The 22683-nt window shown below is 43.5% G+C and overlaps 1 protein-coding gene across 1 annotated transcript; it reads right to left on the bottom strand.

The window, feature by feature from the left end:
* Positions 1–2524: 2524 nt before the first annotated feature.
* On the bottom strand, positions 2525–22475 carry COG3 (component of oligomeric golgi complex 3). The gene is made up of 24 exons (XM_015820435.1): positions 22335–22475; positions 20618–20764; positions 19652–19713; positions 18863–19028; positions 18080–18154; positions 16647–16739; positions 16006–16131; positions 15195–15275; positions 14397–14440; positions 12698–12824; positions 11948–12039; positions 11623–11762; positions 10918–11078; positions 9839–9934; positions 9236–9251; positions 8876–9000; positions 8085–8174; positions 7766–7886; positions 6135–6223; positions 5905–6039; positions 5579–5654; positions 4612–4739; positions 4318–4416; positions 2525–4075 (listed from the first exon to the last, which is right to left on the bottom strand). Exons 1-24 carry the CDS (start codon positions 22473–22475, stop codon positions 4046–4048), a joined length of 2460 nt encoding a protein of 819 aa, XP_015675921.1. The 3' UTR covers positions 2525–4045.
* Between the last annotated feature and the right edge of the window lie 208 nt (positions 22476–22683).

The raw sequence follows: 22683 nt of genomic DNA on the forward strand, positions 1-22683 counted from the left end.
AAGCGGGACTGGCCTAGGGTAATTTTTAGAGGGGTTTTAATCATATTTTAATTAGACAATATTTAAATATTTCTTTTTAACTAATTTTAAATTTTGTAATTGTTTTTGGTGTATTTTTAAATTGATTGTCAGCCGCCCTGAGTCCGCAAGGAGAAGGGCGGGATATAAATTCAATAAATAATAATAATAATAATAATAAAAATAATAATAATTTCAGCTCTAGGGTGACAGGGTTTCATCAGGAACAGTTCGGGATGGCCTAATCCAGGCATTCTCATTCTCTGTGTGAAGATGCAGAGCTTGGGGACCGACTCTGAAAGGGCCCACTGGCCTGGGGTGGGCTTGCAAACCATCCTCCTTCCTAGGCAGGGGCTGGATCCGTCCCAAAGACCTGGCCTCACTGTGCACTCGTGTCGCCAGCTTCATAAAGGTGTTATTTCATCTGTCTCTGGTTGGATACACCTGCACTTGACTTAAAAGACCCGAGTCTTTGCGACTGCTTCACTTAACAACCGTGTTGCCAGTCCCAATTGGGTTTGCTAAACGAGGACTGCTTGTATCTCACATTTGGTAGTTGCTGAGGCTTCTGAAACCTTCACGTCTATAATTACTTTTGAGTTTCTAGACCAGTTTTAAGAAAAGATGCTGCCTCTGGTTTGGGCTAAAATATTTCTGCAGCTCTAGGTGGCTTTCAGAGAGTCAGGTCAGTTCGGAGGGCTTCTTAATTGTTTACCTTGCAAGGCCAGGTGAGTTTCCACCTCTCTAGAGACTCCCCCCCCCCTTATTTTTATTTTTTTTTAGATTGAGCTCTGCAGCTTTCTTTTGCCTTCCTCCTTGCGTTTCCAGGTCAGTTTCAGGGGCTCTTCAGAGGGTTTCCATAGCAATCGAGAGCCTTAATGCTAAGTCAATTGGCTGCTGTTGGCAGAGGGTGAGCTTTGAACCACACACATTCCGCTCAGAGGGCCGGACACAATGGCCGGACTGCGTCTTTTCCCAGACTGACCTTTCGACGGCTCCTCTCCGGTGGTTTATGAACTGCCCTCTAATCCCAGCCGTTCCAGGCGGTGCCCAACATGGTTTGCAAACTGGTTTTAGGGCGGGCTTTTTCCTCCCCAAGAAGGAAGTTTGAGGATGCAAACATTCTGCTTCGTTGCTACCCCAAATATTCTTAAGACTTGGGGAAAACATCTTGGTCTGTTCCTCTTGCTATCTGATTTTACCTTTATTTTGCTTAGGAAGTATTGTAAACTTTATTAAAAGTAAACGAACTGCCTCCTATTAGATCAGGGTGTTATTCAAACTTATTTACCATGGGAGTTGAATTTTAATTCAGCTGTGGAGGTGGTTAGTAGCATCATGTTTCTGGCTGTGCAGTTGACGAGCAGGTTAGCTTGGTTGCTCAACAGGGAGACACTGGTGAGGCAGGCACAGCAGCGCCTGCATTTTCTGCGTCGCATGGGAAAAGTGCATCTTCCTTCCCCTGTCCTGACCAATTTCTACAGAGGGGACGATCGAGAGCATCCCGTCATACGGCATCGCTGTCTGGTTTGGAAGCATCCCTGCGTCAGACAGGAAGGCGGTGCAGAGAGTGGTGAGGACGGCAGAAAAGATCATTGGCAGTTCCCTCCCTTCAGTCCAGGACGTGGCACATAAATGATGCTCGAGCAAGGTCTGCAGGATTGTCTGGGATGCTACACACCCTCTTCACACCCTGTTTTCCTTGGGAGGAGGGTATGGGTAGATGTACATGAGTATTACCTGTATTAGCTAATTCAAGAATTGATTCTGGCAGCAATAGTTTTTTCTCGTCATCTCAGACTCCAGGGCTGGTATTGGTGACATTTTGAGGGAAGACTCAGGAAAACATCTGGTATGGCAAAGCCAGCTGGGAGATTCTAAGCCAGTCACTTTCTCTCAGCCCTAGGAAGCAGGCAATGGCAACCCGCTCCCAAAATCTTGCCAAGAAAACTGCAAGGATGAGAATGAGTCCAGGTAGTTGCCAGTAGTCAACAAGGCCTCAAACATACATAAATAAAATAAACATAAAAAATTAAATAAAGAAAACATAAATAATGGAAAAACCAGATCCTGGCTAGAGATTTATTTGAATTTATCCTCTTCTTGAAGGGCCCAATTGTATTTACCATCTAAATCTCTTTAAAAGGCAGACCCCCTGAGATGTTCTGCCAGCCTTCCTTTTGTATCTCTTCTGGGTCTTTTTAATCACTTTAGCTACATGCACATAAAATAACCATGTAATTTGTTTTCAATACAGAACTTGAAGGGTTGTTTTTTTTCTTCTTTACCCCAGTTAAGCCGACAGCACATGCTTTTTCAAAAGGACCTAAAGAGAAGTTTTAAGTGGGAGAGCTATGCCGTGAAGAATATTTCTGCATCTGCAATTAAGATCTAAAAATCTTTAACAAGGTAATTTTCCTAAGGAATATTGGAAAAAACAAAACCCTCCCAGAATAAGAAAGCAAAGCTTTCTATTTTAATGAGAACAAGATCACACGGAAAAATTAGGAAAATTATATACACTGTTTATTTATCTAATTACCTGTACAGGTTATATTTATTCTGTGATTTGAAAAGTCACTTGAGTAATAAAATAATATCTATGTTCGTAATAGAAGATATTCTGTTTTAGAAAGTAAAGCATTTAAATTACCTAGTTCCAACTTTTTAAAGATACAATACACTTATTCACATTCTATTTGATTGAAAATCTCTCTACTCAAAATTCACAGCAGATTATTTTAAATATGTGTGTTTCACTTAACTAGGGTACCAATAACTAGATTATAATGAAATCTGATGTCATTGATATTCTAATGCTTACAAATATTAATTTCAGTTATTTTAAAGTTCTTTAAAATTAATTTATCTCCCTAAAGAATTGAAACATAAAATTTTTAAAACAGTATGAGTGCTAATATTAAACAGAGCAATAAAGAACAGTCTGGATTCTGCAAAACTTTTAGTAATTTAGCTGTTTTCCGAATACCAATATTTTAAACAGAAAGATTATACACACACACATCATTTAAAAATTACCTGTGTTCCCTGAACAATATAAAATTTTTATTTTATTTATAATACAATATACACTAGATGCAAACTTCAAGACTTCTCCATGCCCGGCAGAAATGCACAATCAATTTATACAAAAGGCATGTCTTTTTGTAACTTCACAGCAACAAACACACTGCTCTAATTCAAGTAAAATTTAATTATGAAAAAAATAAGAGCTTGCTTCTATTTTTGCACCAGATCTTGCAGCTTTACACTTCCATTACATACTCCATTCTCCCAATCTTTCCACATCACGCTTTCCACATACTTTAGTTCAGTCATAACCTATTAAATGGGAATTTATTATCACCGCACCATATTTTCTGCATAACATGTAGACATAATTTTAAAGCGAAGCAATCTATTTGCAAGGAATAAAACCAGAACAATGTCAGCATTCATCAGTATAAAGGTTTTTTTGGGGAAAAAACCCCACTGATGTATCGAAGTAGATTACATTAAGTGCTGTACCTATACAATAAACTGATTATATGGCATCTTCCATAAATCCACCATTACCACTTACACTCTACAAAGTCTGATGATTTGTTGACATGTATGAGCAATGTAATAGTGCTAATTATTGGAGAATACTACTAAGAATTTTGTGGGAAGGCTTGGATGTGTCCTTCAAAGTGGTCCTGATGTACAGATTTTGAGCAAAAGGCATCCATTCTCCAAATTGGAGTGTTCCAAATTCTGCTGAGAAAGTTGGGAGAGATCTTCTCTGGATACAAAACAGAACAGAGGAGCTCAAGGACAAGGGCTGCTTTCACCCGTGTAGGTGCCGCCAGAGAAAGAGACGTTTCTGAATTTGCAGACAGCAACAATAACTCTTCCCCTCCTTCCAGCAACAAGAGAAGTTGGATGCACAAAGGCCAACGCTTTTCGAAAGGCACAACTAGGCTGGTGGCCTCCGACCACCGTGGATGGCATGAAGAAGAATTGTGCAGTTGGGCTACCAGATCCATTATTTTGTTACTGACAAAAGGAGATTCACCTGAAAGACAAAAGTATATTTATTTTTTTAGAAGCACAAATGACTTCCTTGAAAGTTTATAAAGCAGATGTCCACTGGCAGTTTCTTCCGGAATTAAAACTACCCATGTCCTCTTGTCCAGCCTTTCTACATTCTCCCCATAAACTTTTGTACCTAAAATTTCACTCCCAAAATAAAGGACAAATAGTTTTAAAAAGAGAAACTAAAAGAAAAAAAAGACAAGAAAATAAGCTGTTAGATACCTGTTCCATTGATGGACAAGCTATGATCTGGAGATCTTCATTACTAAATTCTTCTTTTAAGACCGCATGCAGCTTTTGAAACACTTGCTGGATATTGTTCTTAAAAGAGAGAAAAATACTTGTGATTTCATTATCCTAAAAGCAGCACATATACAAATGCTGGGCTCCAAGGTTGTGCGATGGGCTTCCACTCAATCTTGCAATAATGGTGCCAAGCACAATAATGCAGAACAGGAATTTCATCTAAAGGTGAAGGTGTTAAGCACGTATTTACAAATAACACCAAAGACTTACCCTCACGGGCTTGAACAAGATGAATTCGGTGTCCTTATTGGACAAATAAAGTGACATGCTCTGTAAGGTTGGCGGCAGTTTTGTTTTTATCCTCCTGTATGTTGATGACACCAAGTCACTGATCTTCACTGTAAATAAAACACACACAAAGACTCACACGCCACAGAATTTCTTCCGAAACAGTTCTGGGCAATCTCTCTCTTTTGTGTTTTAGGGTGCTTTTCTTTTCACTGACTACATTTTTATATCCGTAGGTAAATCACTCTAAAATCAACAACAAAGTGTGGGAACAAATAATACATTTAAGAATGTGATTATTAGGAATCCTTGATTTATAGCTGTAGTTGAGCCCCACAATTTCAGTTGCAAGTTGTGATAGCTTTGAAGCAAGTCACCCTGTGCCTGGACCTGATTTTAGGAGCTTTTCTGCAGGGTTAGTAGGGCTAAGCGGACAGGGCAGTTGTTAAGCAAACCCACTGCTTTGTAACAGTTACAAAACTGTTACACCTGTTGTAACTTCAGCAGGTCAGTAAGCGATCGGTTGTAAGTCATGTGCCACCATCCCTCCTGTGGGATGGCAGCTAAGAAGGACCAAGCAGACTTAAGAGGGTTTCCACTTTAAAATACAACATTGATTTCTTCCATTAATGTTAAATTTTGCCTAATTAAATTGGAAACAGATTTGCAGCTGATTGGAGAGCAACCAAAACCCGTGGGTTGTAGCCACTGACTAAAACTTGCAACTGTGATTGTACTTAAAAAGCCTTCAAAATAAACAAGGCTCACAGAGCAGGGGTGTCAAACTGCCGGCCCACAGGCCGGATGTCTCATGCCAAAACCGCACCTATCCCAGCTCTGGCAATGGGGGGAAAAGTCACGATATGTTGCGACACGTCACGTGACGTTGAGAGTTTGACACCCGTCGTGGAGAGATCACAAGAGTTTTTCACTGTTGGAAAAAACCTACCTGGTTGTGCCCAAGGCTGCTGGGAGAGGTTGTATTTGGGGCCCCTGGCAGAGACCACCGCGGTCAAGGCCGAAACCTAAAGGAATGAGAGAAAATATACAGAGTGTGTTAAATAGGTGTATAATACTTCACAGACAGCATCTCAGTTGACTCAAAAGGTTTCTTATGTCCCGGAGCCCTTTTAACTGGCATCCAGCAGCGAATCTGCCCATTCACAGGTCGTCTTTTTCTTTCTTAGAAAGCAAAATATAAAACAAAATCTCAAGCCTAAACAGGCCAGACGGGCTAATCAAGATGATAATAGTGGATTTCTAGTATTTTAATACCTTGGACAGGAATTCCTGCAAGGGCTCCACCAGCTGCTTAGTCTGCTGCTGGATGAACTGCTCGCAGGCCAGCTTCAGGTGCCGATCCACATCCTTCTTGGAGTCGATGTAGTGTTCCCTTATTTCTGGGGTGCCCTGCAAGAGAAAGGCAGGGGGGGGCCTTCAGAAATTGCCACACCCCTCAAAATTATTTTCTCACGCCCGTCAACATTTCAATAGGTGTTCTTTACCTCCAGTAAGAACTGTATAATTGCATTGTGGCTACTTAGTCTGAAGAACTGTGGGACGGTCATGGGGTTCAGGATTTTAAAGGCAGCATCTGTGAAAAGAGAACTGTTTTAAGGAATATTTATGAATATTTGTCTTACGCATTCAAATCGAATGGAACTTGTAAGAATTCTCATGCAAATTTTGAAGATCACACAGAAATCATACGTATGCAGTATGTAACTGTGATGTTTTCTTAGTAATATCCAGCCTGTTGATAATCCCAAAGATGCTTTTTCCAAGAGGGTTTTCCTGTAATTCCTTTGAAGTCTGTATCTTAAGTAATAATATGTACCAGAGCCCCTTGAAATAAGTTCATTTTTTTCCTTTGAAATCGATGTACTATTCCTCCCTCTCTTCTTTTGTACACATATCCACCACCCCACCTACCACCCTCTTTAATTTTATCAGTAACTCTGCTTTTATAGTGAATAAACACTGGATAAAATTCTGACAGGCAAGAAAAGCCAAAGACAGAATATTGAGTTTTCTTAAATTCTGTGTAGGAAGAAAAACCAAAGGTGTTTTTTTTTTCTTCAGGAGGCAACTGGACTTTCTTGTTTTTCTTTGAAGACGTTTCACTTCTCATTCAAGAAGCTTCCTCAGCTCTGACTGCATGGTGGAGAATGGAAGGATTTATACTCCTTGCAGACAGCTGGTACTTTGCTTCTTTTAGAGCAGTGTTTCTCAACCGTGACAATTTTAAGGCATGTGGACTTCAACTCCCAGAATTCCACAGCCAGCATTGAGGATCATTGAGGCCACTTGGAGGTTTATCTGTGTCCTCAGGGTCACCTGAGTAGTGCAAATGGTTCCTGTACTCTGCATTTTTTCCCCCTGAAAATCCGTTCATACTCCCACACCATTCAAAGGGTGTTCATCCCAAAGTGCAGGGCTAAAAGACCATGGAGGTTCTCCGTCCTCCAGGTCAGGGTTGTCCCACAGGTGCTTTTTCAAGAGGCAACTGGACTTTCTTGTTTTTTCTTTGAAGAGGTTTCGCTTCTCATCCAAGAAGCATCTTCAGCTCTGACTGGATGGTGGGGAATGGCAGGATTTATACAGACAGCTGGGCATTTGCCTTCTTTTAAAGGATCGTTGAGGCCATCTGGAGGTTTACCTGCATCCTCAAGGTCACCTGAGTGGTGCGGATGGGTGTGGAGCCTCCTTGGAACTGCCCAAAGGAGTGTGTGTTGTGAAGCTGTGCTTTGTGCAGGGTGTTTGTGGAGCCGCCTTGGAACTGCAGAAAAGCATCTTTTGGACAACCATGAGCTGGATGGCTGAGAATCTCCCTAGGACATTCAGCCTATGATGAAGTTTTTATTGAGATGTACTCAAACCATACAGAGTACAAATCATTATCTACCCATTCCAATTTCTGACCAAAAACACCTTCTATGGACAACGGAAGGCTTGCAAGATTCCGTTAATGCAGCCTGACACTAAAGTGCACTTAGCTGATCTAGCCCTGTTTCCTGCCTGGTGTTACCCAGGAGGACTGACATCAGTCGGGGAGAGGAACTTTGGCTGAAGGGATTCCCATCCCTGCTGCCGCATGGGATCCCTTAAATCACGGCCCTTCCCTACAAGTCAATACCTCTGGTTTTCTTCAGATCCAGCGAAATTTCCTTAATTGTGAATTCAGTGTGGAAGGGAGCAATTTGCTCACGAAGAATCAAAAGGTGCTTTATTAGAAAAAGCTGCCCGTCGATTTGTGTCTAAATACAAGAACAACACAGGTCACGGCAGGTGGACGCAAGAGCTCCGGCCTGGAACTGATCAAAATAAGCCAGAAGCAGTTTTGAGGCCACACAGACCGACTGGAGGCAAACTGGACGGCCTCCGTTTCATCAGGGCAACCCCCCCTGCCCCCCCCTTGAATCCAGCCGCCAATGCCTCCCCCTCTTGCTTCTGACCTTGCTTTTAGCAATAGCCTCTGCAGCCGCCAACAAGGACTGTGTGCAGGCCGAGAGTGCCTCCTGGGATAGTCCTTGGAAGACCGTTCCCTGGAGGAGGGAAAAAGAGGCAGCTTTTCGTAAGAGGTCGAACGTACCATTTTAATTTCACCCAGCACAGATTATACAGCCGGCACCCTTCATTTTGCATGGTTAACTGTGATTTATTTACCTAAAACTTACCAGGGAATAAACCTGAAACAGCGGGGCAAGTTAATAAAAGATCTACGTTTTCCCACGTTTGATTTTAAAAATTTACATTTGTCCGTGCCATTCTAATTTTTAACACATTGGGGAAAATTAAAATAAGCGTGAGGTAAAGTCAAGAAGTGCAAAACATACGATACGGGAGGGAATTCATATTTCAGAAGTGAAGTGATTTGTAATTCTGCAGCTGCAAATGGATCATTAGGCTACTATTGTGCACTTAAAACTGAAATGTACATTATCAAAGGATAAACTTTAGCTCTAAATAGTTCTGTGAAACCGCTGCCATAAACTTCGAATGCCGGAGCTATTAAAAGCCTATCAGATTTAACTCAGGATTTGACTTTCTGTCTTAATTCTAACTTTAGAGAAGGGTAGCCATCAAAAATCTTACGCTGTGTGATGTGAAACAAAGCCTGTTTTTTTGTTTTTTGTATGCACTGAAGACAATATTTCAGTGTGCCAACTTTGGTCTTAACATGTGCATTCTCTAAAATTCTTGAAATTTTAAAAGAAAGTTTTAAAGTGAACCGAAAACTGCTTACATCAATGCACCTATAAAGCTTGGAGAGACAGACCAGGGTCCTCCTCACGGTGGGATACCACATCCCGTGGAGGTCGGCGGGGGAGACGGTGTTGTGGGCTCTCGGACTACAAGGTTCCGACGTGTCTGTGAATACAGAAGGTCGCATATTTAAAGATGCCCAGTTATTGCACAGGATTACCGCCTGCTGGGCCTATGAAAAGCATTCAAAACTGCCACAAAGGAGGTCTCAAAACTCAAAATTCTTCAGAAGCTTTTACAGTCACACGTTCCCTGTGTAATATGCACCATTCCCTTCTGCGAGATGGTTTAGATCAGTGTTTCTCAAGCTCGGCAACTTGAAGATAATGTGGATTTCAACTCCCAGAATTCCTCAGCTAGCGTAGATGGCTGGGGAACTCTGGGAGTTGAAGTCCCCACACATCCTCAGGTTGCCAAGTTTGAAAAACTGTCCGTTTCTAGATTCGATAGTAAGGGATCGTCTCCGTACGGCACCGTGTTACACCATCCGCTGTACTTAGACCCGAAGGAAGCGTCTGAGCGACTGAAGCCTCAGGGGCTCTTGAAAGGCCGGGCAAGGCTCAATCTTCATCCTTTAAACCAGTGTTTCTCAACCTTGACAATTTTAAGGCATGTGGACTTCAACTCCCAGAATTCCACAGCCGGCATTGCCAGCTGTGGAATTCTGGGAGTTGAAGTCCACAATGCCTTAAAATTGTGAAAGTTGAGAAACACTGCTTTAAACCAAACAATGTTCAGAAAATGACAACCTACCAGTAACAACTGGTACAATCTTTCGAAGAGAGACTTAAGACCGATCCTCACAAGCCAGTGAAGTGGTTTGTGTCTGTTTTCCTCATGAGATTTTCAGATACCGAGAATCAGGGGTCCAAATACAATTATTACCAGCAAGCTTTTTCAAGGACACAACTTTGCACAAGTGCACATACATACCAAGTTTTACCTCACTGCAGCTGCCTGGATCTTCCTGCTTCGGAGCTGGCAAAGAAGCCTCAGCGGGCAGCTTCTTCTCCTCCTCTTTTAAGCTCTGGGCAATTTGCTGCCAGGAAAAACCCGTTTTGTGAAGAAGCCCATAAAAAACGTTTTGCTTATTTTATTATTTGTTATAATTCTCTCTCTCTCTCTGTCCTCAGAGTTGATCTCGCTCAATACAGAATGATTCCCTGGAGCTAAAAATCTTCCTGCAAAAATAGAGTCTGGTGTCGCAGACGATTGACTGATATTATAATACTGAATCTTATTTAGAGGATAACATTTTCATTCGACATCAGTCGGTGTTGCTGTACAAGAAAGCCATCGACCCCAAGTGGGCATTTTGCTTAATGACTTGTGACAGAAATTACAGGCTCAATTGTGGTCATAAGTTGAGGACTATATGTTTATATAGATTTAGTTTAGAATAGAATTGGCAGGGAGCTTGGAGGTCTTCTAGTCCAACCCCATGCTCATGGCAGGAAAGCCTATACCAGGGGTAGGCAACCTTGGCTCTTTTATGACTTGTGGGCTTCAACTCCCAGAATTCCTGAGCCAGCCAGGCTGAGGAGAAAGGGAGAGGTTTCCAAGCTGAGCCAGGCAGGCTCAGGAATTCTGGGAGTTGAAGTCCACGAGTCATCAAAGAGCCAAGGTTGCCTACCCCTGACCTATACCATCTCAGACAAGTGACTGTCCAGTCTCTTCTTAAAAGCCTCCAGTGATGGAGCGCCCACGATTTCTGGTGGCAAGCTGTTCCACAGGTTAATTGTCCTCACTGTTAGGAAGTTGTCCACATGGACGTGCAAGGGGAGGGGCAAAATGGAGAGAGTTTTGTGCCCTCTCCATTATTTTCTCACGAGCTTCTCAACACAGTTCGATGCCTCAAACTCAGGGACCGCATGGCAATGTTTGACTCCTCACAATAACAATAATTTTTATTTTGGAAGTACGAACATTGTCAGCCAGTGAGCCGGTGTCCGCCATGCTCGTCATCCTTAACGGCCCCCTCCTGTCAAGACAACGCTTTGTTTTCCTCTGCCAAACCCTTACCTCCATCATCTCCAACTTGGCAGGATAGGCCAGGTCCCCGGGGGCAGGCTTGTAGCCCAGAATGTCCGTCTGGATGTAGATGTGGGTCCTGTACACCAGACGCTCTTGAACATCTTCCAGCATCTGCTTCACTCCAGCAGCGAAAGCACCCAGCTGTTTCACTGTGAAAAAAAAATTAAAGTCACCCTCTCTTCAACTTTCTCCCAGTTATGATAAAAAAAAAAATTCTATCCACTAATTCTGTCCAGATGCAAACAGTATTGCCATAAAGACCCTGAACTGAAGTTAGGATCGATCTCTTCGTTGTAAACATTTTTTACTTGCCGCTGTATTTCATTTCCCAACAGGGAACAAAGTACTGACTCCGCAGAGGACGGACAGACTTCCAAGAATAAAACCAGAACAATTTTATTTGATAACGTTTACATAATATTAATTACTAATGTTAAGATTGGTGGTGCGTGTGTGAACTACAGCATCCTTGCGGTCAGTTGTGTCAGGGTGAATAACTGCAGCAGCCATAACACTTTGAAACTGGGTGGTAAGGAGCTTGTGTGTGTGTGTGTGTGTGTGTGTTCCGTTGTAATTCTGAAAAGGTTACTAAGCGATTGATTGCAAGTGGAGGATTACCTGCACACACCCTCCAGTGATGTTTAAAATGCTCCCCCTTACCTTGATTGTTTCATTCTTATTTGTTGCACTTACTGTTGTTTTGCACGTGATCTTCCAGCATTTCGTTTTTAAGGATCCCACAAAGTTCAGACAAAGTTTCCAGATGAATTACGTGGATGATCAGCGGCCTGAGGACGTCATATAACGACAAGCACAGCTTTTCCAAGAGCTGACTAAAAAAGAGGAGAAAAAAACACATCAAAAGGATCGGAAGTGTTAATAAGTGGCTGGCTCTTTCCAACAAAAAAACGAAACCTAAGGCATCCAGCCAAAAGCAGATGGATAAGTGGGTAATTTCTCTCCACACTGCTAAGTGGGATTTCGTACGATAAATGATAATATTACACGGATCACCTACTCCAGTTTGGGTGTTGGCTTTGTGAAGAACTCGTCAAAGAGCTGATGCTCGTCCTGGCACACGTGAGCCATAAAAGCACAGCCGCTTCGTACCTGAGAGCAATAAAAAAAAAAGAACAGATGCACAGACATATTGCTATGATCCCTGAACTTGTTCCCCTACTGCTGAAGTCTACCAAGGATGATGACTTGGCAGTTAGGAATACTTTACTGCAGGTCCCTGAGCTATCAGACCAGAGCAGCAGTAGAGTCACATGGCTGGCTGAGCCCCGGCATTTCTGCTTTCCAAGCCCTAAATTTATGGACTGGATTGTCACCCGATGCTATTAAAAGAAATGTTGCTTGCAGTTTCAGCCAAGATATAAAGGACTATTGCAAAGTCAGATTAGGAAGCACAATTACTCAACACACGCTACTCAGGTTTTAGCCAACCTTAGTTAATTAATTCTCTCTCTCTCTAGGATCTCTCAAATCACGACGAATTTAAAAACGTGTCTGCCTGTAAGAATATTGGCCGAATAAAATCAAAGTCCCCCAGGCAATTTTGATCTCTTTTGGAATTGTTAAAAAAAAAAAAATCAGGCTTGCTGCATGATAAAACTGAGAGAGAAAAATACATTTCACTGAAAGCTAAAAAAAACATATTTTTATGTGAGCAAAGTATTTCTCTATTAAATTCAAAAGGAGCCAACAATTCAATAAAAAAAATGAAAACAGAGAAAGATAAGACAGCAAAAAAACGCGATTTTACCAGAGCACAGTGATCTCTGTTGTTTCGATGTGTTAATTCTGTGACGGTGCTGGTAATGCTGGGCCCCAACAGGAGTTCCCTCTGATGAAGGTAACAGAGGTGGATTTCACTTAACAGTTGCCGATATCTAGACAATGGGGCGGGGGAGAGAAATAATGTGTGTCAGAGAGAAATTACATTTTAGAGATAGTAAACACATCACTTTTTATATCCCTGTTCTCTGTTTTCTTCTCTGCTAAGAATGGGCAATAAAAAGTGAATGATTTTTTTTTTGGGGGGGGGGGGGGGGCTGCCTGCAGTCATCTGCATGACTGAAATTACGTAGACAACCACTGTGAAACAACAGTGCAGCTATTGTGCCATTTTCAACGTTAGGTATAATTTTAAATGCCTTTCAGTGATGTCCATTAAAAAAAAACAACAACCCTGGAAATACTCAGCCATTTATGGCCTCACCGGCTTACGAGAGGCTGCCTTGCCCAGTCACCTAAAAATAATCCTAACACAGAAAACTACACAAATCTTCAGCTTAAAAAAACTATCAAAAGATTGCTTGCTTCCAGTTGGTTGCTAGAAGCAAAAGAAAGGAATATAAAGTTGGCTTCTTTGATTGTGGCTAAAACATGGAATATTTTAGAACATTCTGGAAACCTTTATTGAATTTTTGCCAACATTTGGACAGAAATGACAACAATTTTTGGATTGGTAAATGGTGTGTGTGTGGGGGGGGAGATGAAGGGAGCTATGTTATGTAATCCCCTAGGGCAGGGGTCTTCAAAGTTGGCCCTTTTATGACTTGTGGACTTCAACTCCCAGAATTCCTCAGCCAGGCACGCGTGGAATTCTGGGAGTTGAAGTCCACAAGTCATAAAAGGGCCAAGTTGGAAGACCCCTGCCCCAGGGGATGGAGGAGCCATCAATCTGCCTCTCCTTGTTGCAAGGAAGACGGGGAGTTAGTTCTCCATCCTTTTTTTCCATTTCTCTTCCTTTCTCTCCATTTTCTTTTTTTCCCTTTTTGCACTTCGTATTTCTTCTTTTCTATTCTTTTTTCTTCCGATTTCAGTTTGCACCGGCTTCTACCACTGTAAAACTGTTTAATGGTTGTTGTTTTTTAAAAAGGAAGTGGCACAGTGCTGCCTAGGCAGAATTCAGCAGCTCTGAGAATATCTCTCTTTCTAGGGGTTCCAGGACGGAAGGATGATGGACTGAAATTATCCTGGGCTTAAAGGACCCCTAGTACTACATGCAGTTCAAAAAAGAAACCACAGAAGTGCGAACAGATTTTAAGAAGTGCAGTGAGAATAACGGAGAGACCAGAAACTAACTGAAAGCGAAGGAGCTCTCGGGGGTCTTCACAAGGGATTCCGAGGGCAGAGAAGCCAGTCGTATCCCCAAACTCCTCCTCCAGGTGGCCTCCTGCATGCTGGCCACAGAGTTACTCATCCTCATCTGTCTCCAGCTGCTCGCAAAGTCCTGAAGCCCTTAGCTGAGCTGAGCAGAGGGGGCCAAAGGAGGCCCTCCCAGTCCAAGGGAAGCCAGAGGCTGCCCCACTGGGGCCAGAGGGGGGGGTCTCCCCAACCGGGCCTGCTGTGCTCAAGGGCGGAATGAGGATCAGGTGGCACCTTCCTGTGCCTCAATCCACAGAATAGTATTTTGCATTAATTTTAATATAAAATGCAATAAATAAGATTCTACGTACTCTGGCATTTTCTCAGATCGTTGCTCGATTTGTTCAAAAAGCGTCTAGGGAAACAGAGGAAAGAAAATAAAGGTAAAGGATTCCTCAAATAAAGTTTTTTTCCTGTTCCAATTTTTCTTTTAATCCCATTCATTAATTCCCCAGAATCCTCTCTACACTCCAAAAGAGACTCTTCTCTGAAGAAATACCTATGAATTTCCTGTGTGAAAAAAAACTCACCTTTCTGTCCTGCTAGACTAAATGCCTTTCCTCTTCAGTCCTAATTCAAATCGCCCAATGTTTTTTAAAAAAATGAAGAGTCAGGTATAATTCCATGACCCAGCAGAGAAAGAATATAAAATCCCAATTCCCAACATGTTCAGGTAAAGCAGCTAATTCCAGAGACTAAGAGATAGCGAAGTGAAGCCAATATAACAAAAGTTTGATTCAATTATATAAAAAGAGGATTAATTGGACGTCAGCTATGATCTTGCAAATTGAACCATCTGCTGGTCCAGCTGGCTGAGCTGGCTTTTATCCCAGTTATACGGCAGCATTCTAGGTGAACACCAAAGCCTGCACGGTGCAGGACGTGAAGGAAGCATCTTCAGCACCCATCCACCCCCCAGCTTTGGCCACAGACCCAGCTTCAGAGTGTGGATCTCAGCACTAAGTGCAACTGTCAATTTTTAATGTATTCTCGTAAGCCGACGGGAATACATAAACAAAACGAGTAAGTTTTGTTTGAGTATAAAGTAAATAACCTTTCACAATAATGTTATGTTCCTTCTGACAATCACCCTCCACTGCCTGACTTACCCTGACTTTGGGTGCAGCAGCTCTGAACTTCAGATAAAATAAAGTAAAGGCGTTGTCTGAATTTGGAGCAACCAAAGGATCCTGAAAGAAACAGAAAGGTATCCCCCTGCTGTATTATTGCACAACAGGGGGAAAAAAATATGCACGATGGATTCAGGGCCAGGGCCAGGTTCCCGAGGAGGCTGGGGAACCACAAGCAGTAGAAACCACACGCAAACCCTTGTTCTAGAACACAGAGATCTGGTGAAGTTGTCAGAATCGACACCTGGAAGCACAAACTGCCAGCACAGCAAAAAAGTAAAGTGTAGCGAATGGCTGAGGGCAAAAACCGGTTATGGAAGCAAAACTTCCTAGCAACAGCGCTGAGACTTATATGCCGCTTCGCAGGGCTTCTCAGCCCTTCTCTAACCGGTTTACAGAGTCGGCCTATTGCCCCCCCCCCCAACTATCTGGGTCCTCATTTTACCGACCTCGGAAGGAAGGCTGAGTCAACCTTGAGCCAGTGAGGACTGAACTAGGGATACAAAGTCCTGTGAAAAAGTGTTTTGTCTTTTTGGGGGGTTTTCTGAATCCAACTTTCTATCTCTCTGTCTCTGAACGTAAGTCCTAACAAAATGGAAAGGGGGGGCTGGGTGAACAGAGAACACCAAAGGGGGGTATTTATTTCATCCGACAGAAAATGCAGCCCTTGGTCAAAACCAAGTTGCCCATCCTTGCATCACCAATAAGACACTGCTGAGGACATTTTTGCAGATGATTTTCGTTCAGCGCCCATGTAACACTATTTAATATATATTAATTAATAACATACCCTTTTAATTAACTGATTTGTGAGGTTCTGTAGGGTATTCACAGTATATGTTTTCATAAGATGCACCGCTTTAGAAAGACACTGGTTACACTTTGCCAAATACACAGCGTAGTCCCTAAAATTTGGCTGCAAAAGAAGGAAAGTGTGTTAAACAAGAACAAATAAAAAAGTTAAATAATTAAGAAGGGAATGACGGATTTCCTGCTTCAACCTAAACGTGCAGAAGCATTTTAGATAAGCAAAGTTCCCTCTGCACCAAATTAAAAGCAAGCAAAAATGCCATTTTTGTTATGGTATCCATCCATGGCAACTTTAAGACTTGTGGACCTCTGGGAGTTGAAGTCCACAAGTCTTAAAAGTTGCCAAGGTTGGACACCCCTGACCTAACTACTGAAAAAAAAAGAACATAGTCTTTGGGCCATAAGGCAAAATATTCATGATATTACTCTGGCCTACAGACAGAAATTAATAACTTTATTTATTAATCGAATTTATATACTACTCATCTCGCTCTCCAGGTGACTCCCCACACAAAGTCCGTGCAAAAATAAAATTAGAAAGATGGAGAGAGCACCCTCAAGACACCAGAACGACGCGGTTATGCCCTTTAAAGCCCTGGGAAGGATACGAGTAATACCCACATGGGAGGAAACATAGGCTATGCAGTCATCCAGTTTGTTCAGCATCGGGATGAAATTCTCACTGCTGACAGACAGGGTAGGTGAATTCAGTTTCTGACAGGAGCAAAAACAAACCAAAGTACAGAATAAATAAAGATGCACAACTAAAGAAACCTCCATTCAGTACAATTACTACACAATGTGCTTTCCAAAAATAGTATATTTTTAACAACATTATCTCATTATTTTGTACCCATTTTTATACTTTGAGGATTCTCTTTGGAAGGACCGTCTTTTTAATCCCAGTTCCATTAACAGAGGAGAGTTAGGGAGCTCAACCCACAGCCGTTCAACGGGCTTGGAAAAAATGCCAGCCGGTTCTCTATAGGGGGAGAAGAATCAAAGGTCCTCTGACTAGGACAGGAGGAGGAAGTGGAGCGATCTGGGCCCCTGGATGAAATTTCCATTGCTAAGCAACACTGCCACAAAGTGCAGCATCGCATGGCTGCCATCGTTAGGTGGATCCTGCCTGGTTGTGGCCTCCCAGGTGAACTAATTGCCCTTCTCCATCTCCTACTAGCTCCCCCACTGATTTGTCAGATGCTGGCAATGAAGGTCATAAAGGACCATCATCTCACTGCAGGACACTGCAATTCCACACCGTGTGCCAAGTGGCCCCCATCGCAATCATGTGACCCCCTTCTGGGGACCTGCTGTGAGTGCCCCCCCCTTTCAGCACCAGGGCTAATTTTGAATGGTGGCTGAGGGGCCCTTCAGTAACTTGTGTATATGCTCCACCTTCCTCTATTGTCTTGTGTTTAATCTACCGTTTTAATACACCTCAAAGAGCTTTCCTCCTTTGCTGCCTTTAAGGATGAAAGCCTTCAAAATAATAATAATAATGATAAAGTTGGAAGGGACCTTGGAGGTCATCGAGTCCAACCCCCTGCTCAGGCAGGAAACCCTATACTACCATTCCGGACAAATGGCTGTCCAGTCTCTTCTTAAAAACTTCCAGTGTTGGAGCATTCACCACTTCTGGAGGCAGGTTGTTCCACTGGTTAATTGTTCTAACTGTCAGGAAGTTTCTCCTTAGTTCCAGGTTGCTTCTCTCCTTGATGAGTTTCCCTCCGTTGCTTCTTGTCCTGCCTTCAGGCGCTTTGGAGAATAGCTTGACTCCCTCTTCTTTGGGGCAGCCCCTGAGATATTGGAACACGGCTATCCTGTCCCCCCTCGTCCTTCTCTTCATTAAACTAGACATACCCAATTCCAGCAACCATTCCTTATATGTTTTAGCCTCCAGTCCCCTAATTATCTTTGTTGCACAAGATATCCTACCAAAAGATGACTTGAAATAAAATTTTAATGAGTTCTATGTATATTTCTGAGTTTACTAGATTTCAATCTTTAAAATGGCAATTATTAAATAAGAAGCTGGGCAGCAATGTACCTACTGTGTTAATATTTTCCAGTTCGATGAAATAGGACAGTTTCTGATGGATGTTTTCTGCCAGGTCCACGAGCTCTGACTATTTAGAAAGAAATATTATCAGGTAATTAAAAGCATGTTATAACGTACAACATTAAGTCCTTAGTTGCCTCTTAAAAATCACAAAATATTTATAAGTTGTTTATATTGGCATTTTAGTATATTTCCTAACATTTCACTTGGATATAAATTTGATACGGCAGTGATATACAGAGGGCAATAAGGCTGTTGTAATGAACTAAGTTAATCGATTATTTTTTAATTCATAATTAAGGAGCAAGTTGTACTACAATGACATCTCTCTGGCGTCTTCATTCCAGTGTGCTGGCCTAGAAACCAGGAGATGGTGAGTTCCAGGCTTCCCTTCGGTATGAAAGCCGGCTGGGGGTCTTTGGGCCAGTCCCCCTCACACCGCCCAATCTGCCTCAAAGGGTTATTATTGTGTAGAAAATAGGAAGCAGGAATATTAGGCATATATGCCACCTTACCTATATCTAAATTATAGATAAAAGGCAGGATAAAAATATAATAACTACAATAACAGTTCTTCTTACTTATAAGCCATTGGCTCATGGTTGAGACCTCCATCTCTTCAACAGTTACATTTGTGGTAACATCAGAGGGAAAAAATATAGCCAAATTATACGAGAGCTAAGGCATGTGATGCTAGACTCCAGAACATCAATTCCTGCATTTATGGCCTTGGGAACTCAAAAGCTGATCTTCTGCCATTCAGCTCTGGAGTTACCTGCTCTTTTAACAGCTGCTCGCAGGCTTCATGCAGAGTTCCTGTTTTGGTTGAGACAAAGAGGTATTGTTCCTGCAGTGACTTAAGGTGCTGAAGAGCACAATTCACATCACTCAGTATGGCATCACACTGCTCTTCAAATCCAGAATAAACTGCCCTGGTCAGCCTGGAGAAACAGAAGCACACAAACCACAGAGCGCTTTTAAGTGTTTGCAGCAATGGGGGAATTGATGAAACGATGCAGAAATTTTGGACTGCCTGTTGAATAGCTACTGCATGCAGAATTACGTACGCTAATTCTATGTGTACCGTGGTTCATTTGAGGCACTCCGTTGGGAAGGGAGATAGTAAAAAAGAAAGAAGTTCATTGAAAAAAATAGCTCTGGGTAAACTGGAGAAATAACAGACTATATAAAATGACTCTAAGATTCCAAATAACTTGTTGAATAAGTGAAAAAAAGGGAGGAAGGAAACAATGTTCAATCTACAACAGGGGTCCCCAACCCACAGCAGATTTGCAACTGGGCCGCGTGAGTGGCAGGCCAACACATGCGTGTGCGCACAGCCCAACTCGCATGAGCGGCAGGCACACACTCCTGCCCTCGCACAAAACCATCCCCTCTTCCCCCCTCCCTCTGCCGGACCGCCAACCTGGAAAGGCTGGGGAATGATGGTGTACAAGATATAGGAATTAAAGTTTGTATCGGCTGCATTAGTTATTATTGATGGCTACTATACACTGTTATTCAAATTACAATCAAGGGAATAAATATATATATATATACAGACCGATATTTGGTCTCTTCATCTTGATCCATCTGTGCACGAAGTTGATCAAACCACGAGAAGAACTAGACGAGTGAAAGGATAAAGCTCTTAAACATCACCCTTAACTCAGAAGAAGCAGACAATTCGTTCTGTGTATTGTTTGCTGTTGTTCTAAGAATGTTGTTGAAGAAAATAACATTTTATCAATGTTAACTAAAATCTGAAAAGAGCTGCATACTGATTTTTTTTCCCTTCCACCTTGGCAAGGTTTTCCACAAGTGCTTTGACACTGCCTCCTTCCTAGGGTTGAGAGAAAGTGACTGACCCAAGGTTATTAGCCAGCTTTGTGTCGAAGGCTGAACTAGATGGTTCACCGTCTCTCCGTTTCCAGCAGGATGCCTTAATCACTGCACCAAACTGGCTCACAAGCGCTGTCATTATTTCTATTTGCATAAACTTGTGGGTTCTTCCCTCCCAAATCCCAGCATTCACTTTCCCTCCCATTTTCACCCAAGCTAAAGAGACAGAAATGTACTACGTCAACCCAATGTAACTTGAAAGCCCACTCTGGAGTTCTGGTAAGAATTAAGGAGGCTTTAGATGCATTGAGTCTAACATCATCAGACTCCTCAAAATGACCCAACTGCAGAAAGGAGAGGCCAACATTGCCAGCTATCCAGGAACTGGTTATTTCAGTCCCAACTGGAATTGGAAAGCTAACGGCCAAATTAGTGATTAGAGCTATGCAGTGATATGAATTTGAAAAGGAAAAGATAATTTGCTTGTTGCAGCCATTTGAACCTCCTTAAATCAAGTTCATTTTTTCCTGGCTCTGGCTGGTCAAAGAAAGACACCCATTCTTCCTGGATACTCCAAATCATCTTTGCCTTTTGCAATTGAATCTCTGCACAAGTGGTCATCTGCAGTTTTTTGTATTATTCCAGAACCAGAGAGAGTTTGCTGTTTCTTTGTGTCTTTTTTTTTTACCTGCTGGGCCGTTTCAATTCTTTCATTTTCCATACCAAAAGAAGAGAATCCTTTCAAGAGAATGTTCTCTGTAGATTCTGGCAACGTGGCTGTCAGCGTCACTGTTAGTGATGGCTGGACAAAACTATTTAAATCTTCTATGGGTAGCTGTTCAAAGAAAAAAAAAATCATTCAATAAGTCTCCTGGCAGTTGACAATATTGTACAAGTAAACTGTATCTGGTTTGTAAGTGATAAAATATTGAAGTGAGGTCTTTACATACTAGAAATATACATACAATATACACATTCAAGTCAAATTTAAATACCAAGGGAGAATCAGGCCGTAACAAACACACCACAATCCTCAAGTAGCAGTAAAAATCACATGGTCCAAGGGCCAAACTGGAATATTAAACTGCAATTAACATTCAGGTCCTGCTAAAAAGCCAAGCCACGTAAGTTTACCCATGTAATCTTGACATCCTAAATTGTAATATTGATACAATTTTCACTTTTCTTTCCCTAGTTTCAGTACATTAAACTTTCAAAATAACAGAACGTTAATATGCAGTCAATACGAAAGAGAATCTTGGTAGCTGAGGGTTGAAAGGAGGAGCCCGGGGTGGTTTTCTTGCAGAAGACCCAGACCGGATCCCATCATCAAGGCTAGGAGGCTTTGCTAGAGCCAACCCCTCCCCTCCCCCCATTTCTAGACCAATGATGTTGATGACGATGTTATCCATTCAGTCGCATACTAAAAAGCAGAGACGTCACCCTGCCAACAAAAGTGCGTATAGTCCAGGCCATGGTTTTCCCAGTTGCAATGTGTGGCTGTGAAAGTTGGACCATAAGAAAGGCTGAGCGCCAAAGAATGGAGGCCTTTGAACTCTGGTGCTGGAGAAGACTCCTGCGAGTCCCCTGGAGTGCAAGGCGATCCAACCGGTCAGTCCTAGAGGAGATCAACCCCGACTGCTCTTTAGAAGGCCAGATCCTGAAGTGGAAACTCAAGTCCTTTGGCCACCTAATGAGAAGGAAGGACTCCCTGGAGAAGAGCCTGATGCTGGGGAAGATGGAGGGCAAGAGAAGAAGGGGACAATCACAGAGAAGGAGGGGGCTGGATGGAGTCCCTGAAGCAGGAGGAACGTGGTCCATGGGGTCGCGATGGGTCGGACACGACTTCGCAACTAACAACAACAATCCATTCAGTCGTGTCCCACTTTGGGGCGATCCTCTGGCCCAGCTGCTCTCCCCACTTCTTCCTCCTTCTCGGGAGTTGCCCTCTGCTCTGTCCGGGGCGTCTGATGGTGTGTCCGGCCGGCCCCTGTTTTTGGGCAGCCTGGCATCCTTTTATCTTTAACTCCTCCAAGCAGAATTGCTTCCTCCAGCGAATCCCCCCCCCCCGCCTGGCACGGCCAAAGAGGGCGAGACGCACTTCTGACATGTCCAGGAGGTTTCCCCGAGGCTTCTGCCTCGCTGGGGGGGGAGACGCCTGCAAGAGAACCCCCAAGCCCCGCATCGGAGGAGGGAGGAGGGAGGAGGGGCGCCCCGAAAGAGCCCCTTCCGCGACCTCTTCCCAGGCAGCCTTCCCGCTCATCCCCGAGGGCTCCGCTGCCGCCCCTCCCGCGGGGCTTCCGCGTGGTCTCCTTTCCTCCTGCCCAGACCACTTGCCACGGCAAGCCCGCCCTCCCCACCCGGGCGGCGCCCCGGGGGAGCTCCCGCGGAAGGGGCCGGCCTACCTCCGGCGGCAGGGGCAGCCCCGGCGAGGCCCCGCGCAGCTCCAGCACCGAGTCCCGCTGCCGCTCGCTGAGAGGCGCCAAGGGCCGCTCGGGGCGCTCCCACCAGCTCAGCCGCTCCGCCGCCGCCGCCGCCGCCGCCATCCTCGCCCCAGGGCAGCAGCGCCGACGAGGCGGAAGGAGGGGCCGCGCGGGCGACGGAAGCCGAAACGGGCAAACATCCGCCGAGAGCGGCGTCACTTCCGGTGCGGGGGTCCGGAAGTGGGTGGCGAGCGGACCCTAGACTTGCGAGCGTTAGAGTGACCCGTGGGAGGCGATTCCGAGCCCGCTCTGCAGTCCTTTGCCTTCCCTC

The sequence above is a fragment of the Protobothrops mucrosquamatus genome, unplaced genomic scaffold (assembly GCF_001527695.2).
Source record: "Protobothrops mucrosquamatus isolate PMUCROS unplaced genomic scaffold, P.Mucros_1.0 scaffold1130, whole genome shotgun sequence".
Classification (NCBI taxonomy): domain Eukaryota; kingdom Metazoa; phylum Chordata; class Lepidosauria; order Squamata; family Viperidae; genus Protobothrops; species Protobothrops mucrosquamatus.